The sequence below is a fragment of the Mandrillus leucophaeus genome, unplaced genomic scaffold (assembly GCF_000951045.1).
Source record: "Mandrillus leucophaeus isolate KB7577 unplaced genomic scaffold, Mleu.le_1.0 Scaffold60, whole genome shotgun sequence".
NCBI lineage: Eukaryota > Metazoa > Chordata > Mammalia > Primates > Cercopithecidae > Mandrillus > Mandrillus leucophaeus.
In genome coordinates, this window is record NW_012106475.1 from 6,583,687 (window position 1) to 6,587,088 (window position 3,402).

The 3,402-nt window shown below is 34.7% G+C and overlaps 1 protein-coding gene across 1 annotated transcript in view; it reads left to right on the forward strand.

Annotated features, from left to right (window-relative positions):
* Nucleotides 1-3,402, forward strand: part of SOS2 (son of sevenless homolog 2 (Drosophila)) — a 112,613-nt gene that overhangs the window by 47,618 nt on the left and 61,593 nt on the right. The window contains exon 6 of the mRNA XM_011999760.1: nt 2,238-2,381. Within this exon, the coding sequence (XP_011855150.1) occupies nt 2,238-2,381 (144 nt within the window). The remainder of the gene's footprint in view (nt 1-2,237; nt 2,382-3,402) is intronic.

A 3,402-nucleotide genomic window follows, 5' to 3' on the forward strand; every position in this document is an offset into this window, starting at 1 on the left:
CAGTGCAGTGGCACCATCTTGGCTTACCATAACTTCCGCTTCCTGGGCTCAAGCGATCCTCCAGCTTCAGCCTCCTGAGTAGCTGGGACTGCAGGCACACACCACCCCACCTGACTAATTTTTGATTTTTTGTAGAGATGGGATTTTGCCATGTTTCCCAGGGTCTTTCCCCAACTTTTTATAGGTCAGTGGGTGAGGCTGAAAGTTGCAACCCTCTGATCCTTTTTCTTTTTTTCATGAGTCAGTTTGGTTTCAAGTAACCCTTCAATCCTCTAATCATCTGGTCTTTTTGGTGACTGGCCCTATCATGAAGTTATCTGGGGGCCCTACCGTAAGTAACCTCATTAACATAAACTCAATATTTATCAAAGGGACTCATTATGAATAACAAAAGACATTATTATCACTCAGGATATTCTTAGCATTTTAGGGGCTCTAAGACAGGAACCAGGGACAAAGACCAAAAATATGTTTCATATTATACCACATGTGGTAGAGCCAGCATCCAAGCTCAGATCTGTCAGGTTCCAAAGCCCGTGATGTTTCCATTATAAGATGCCAGAATGTATAATAGTTGGCCATAACCTGGATGGTCAGTCATATGATATGTTTGTGTTCAGAGGTCTTGAACCTGTCTTATCCTAGATAATGGCTATGTGCCACATACGATGTTTTAGTCAGTGATAGACTATATATACCCATATATATGATGGTAATCCTGTAAGATTATACTGTATTTTTACGGTACCTTTTCTGTATGTAGAGATGTTTAGATACATAAATACTTACTATTGTGTTACAGTTACCTACAGTATTCCGTACAGTAACATGTTGTACAGGCTTGTAGCCTGGGAGCAACAGGCTATACCTATGTGGCTTAAGTGTTGTAGTATATCATCTAGTTTTGTGTAAGTACACGCCATGATATTTGCACAATGACAAAATCGCCTAACAGTGCATTTCTCAGAACATACCCCTGTGTTTCAGCAGTGCATGGCTGTAATTCACAGATGGGAGCTTGGATGAAATCTGTAATTCCTTCTCAGATCCAGGAGATGGCTTCCAAATTGTGAAACCAGATTGTAGCAGGATTAGGAGTCATCTTCATTCTCATCCCAGCTCTTATCATTAACCTATAAGACTATATAGCCTAAGCTATAAGTAAAACCTAGGGCTCTGTAAGACCTTGATCAAGTCTTTAAGCGACTTAGCCAGTTTTAAAACACTCAAAATGCCAGAATTCTTTAAGTAAAAAGTAGCTTAGAATCATCCACAGTAGGAGGTTTTAGATTTAACAAAACTATCTGGAATCTATATTTTGCAGTATTTTTACTGTCTGTTATCCAAGAGATTTTTAAAATTCTCTTCCTGTTCATGATTGATTTTTACTCTGTCTTGGAATATATTAGTCTGAGATTGAATGAAGATATACCCTTAACTCATATTGTTTGTTTTTTTTGTACAAGCAAATCTCTTTATTTCCAAAGACCTCTCCAACCCAAGTTAAAAGAATACACACTATGATTCCATCTTATATTAACATCAAGATGTACATGTTTGAAAATGGTTGGAATTTTATACTGGAATAATGCATACTAAACTATTAATAGTTTCTACCTCTGAGGGACATGGGGGTAAGAGGGGCATGATAGTAAACATTCATATTTTGCTCTCTCTGTCTTGCGTTTGAATCTTTTGTAATGATAATACATTCACATGTAATAACTTTTATTTTTACAAAGAATGAGTTTTTGTAGAATGCAAGAACAAAATGCAAAAATTCTGCTATAGCTTGTTGACATTTAATGCAAATATATTGCTTTATATAATATGCGAATTGTTCAAAAGTGATAACAGCTTTAATCATGCTCCCAATAAAATATTTGCTAAATAAATTCTACAGTTTATTCCATAAATTTAAAAACATGTAGAAAACAATTATCACCCATAAATTAAATGATGTATTTGGTGCAGGGCTGGCAAGCCCCAAAGCTGGGGCTTAGCTTGGGACAGTTCTTGGCTTTGTCCAGGAAAGAAGCCAAAGAAAGGCATGACAATGGTAGGAACCTCTGCTGAAGCGGCAGTGTACAACAGCAGCAGAAGTACTGTTTCTTGTGGAGCAGGGCTACTCCGTAGGCAGTGTGCCTAGAGTAGCCTGTATTGCTTTTTATATTTAGTATTTTTTAAGCAGAATTCTCAATCTCACATTTCTTAACCTTTCCTTCTGTTTTTTTCAGGATATTGAAAAGATTTTTAGTAACATTTCAGATATACATGAATTGACTGTGAAACTTTTAGGTTTGATTGAAGACACAGTTGAAATGACTGATGAAAGCAGTCCTCATCCCTTAGCTGGCAGCTGTTTTGAAGATTTGGCAGAAGTAAGTTTACAAAACTACTTTATATTCTCATTAAAGTCCTAAATGCTGTACTAAGAAATTTAGAGACAAGTCTTGGCAACATAGTGAGACCTCATTTCCATAAAAAAATAAAATAATTAGCCAGGCATGGTAGTGCCCATCTGTGGTCCCAGTGACTCAGGAGGCTGAGGTAGGAGGATTACTTGAGCCTGGTAGATCAAGCCCATGATGTGTCACTGAACTCCATCCTGGGCGACAGAGTGAGACCCTGTCTCCAAAAAAAAAAAATTTTTATGAAAATTAGAAGATACCACTGGCCATTATAAAAAGATATTTAAGATTTAACTGATAACAAAGTAAAATCACATTGCCTATATAGTGACACTTTCTTTATAGTGTATTTATGGCAATATTTATAGTAAAAGTTTATATACTAGAGTATTAATATTTGGATTTTTTTTTTAAGTGGTAAGTATGTTCAAGATGAAGGAAGATACATTTTATTGACCATAGCTCTTTACCTTCTGTGGATTTTAAACTTAAAGTTGGAAAGAAGGTTTATATTATTTTAATGTTTTCCGAAGTAAAAATCTTTTTGTTGTCTTTTAAATGACTATAAAAATAATGTAGCTCGTAAAAATATTCAGAAAAATAGAGAGATATATAAATTGGATGAAAGTCACCTTATTTTATGATACCCATAGATAACTTATCCTTATATTTTTCTGTGCATACATACAAACGTATGTGTGTTTGCAAAAATAGGATCCTACTATTTTATAACTTACTATTTTTACTCTGTGCATCATAAACATTGTCCATGTTAATGTATATACTTCAACACAATTTTTAAGTATAAATAATGTGATGTTATATGGAGACACCATAACATATTTTAACTATTATCCATAGGTTGTAGAGTTTTTTCTTTTCTTTTTTTTTTTTTTTTTTTTGTTATTGTAAACAACACTGCAACAAACATGCTTGCACTATGCCTTGATATTCCAAACCTTTTTTTTTTTTTTTGAGACGGAGTCTTGTT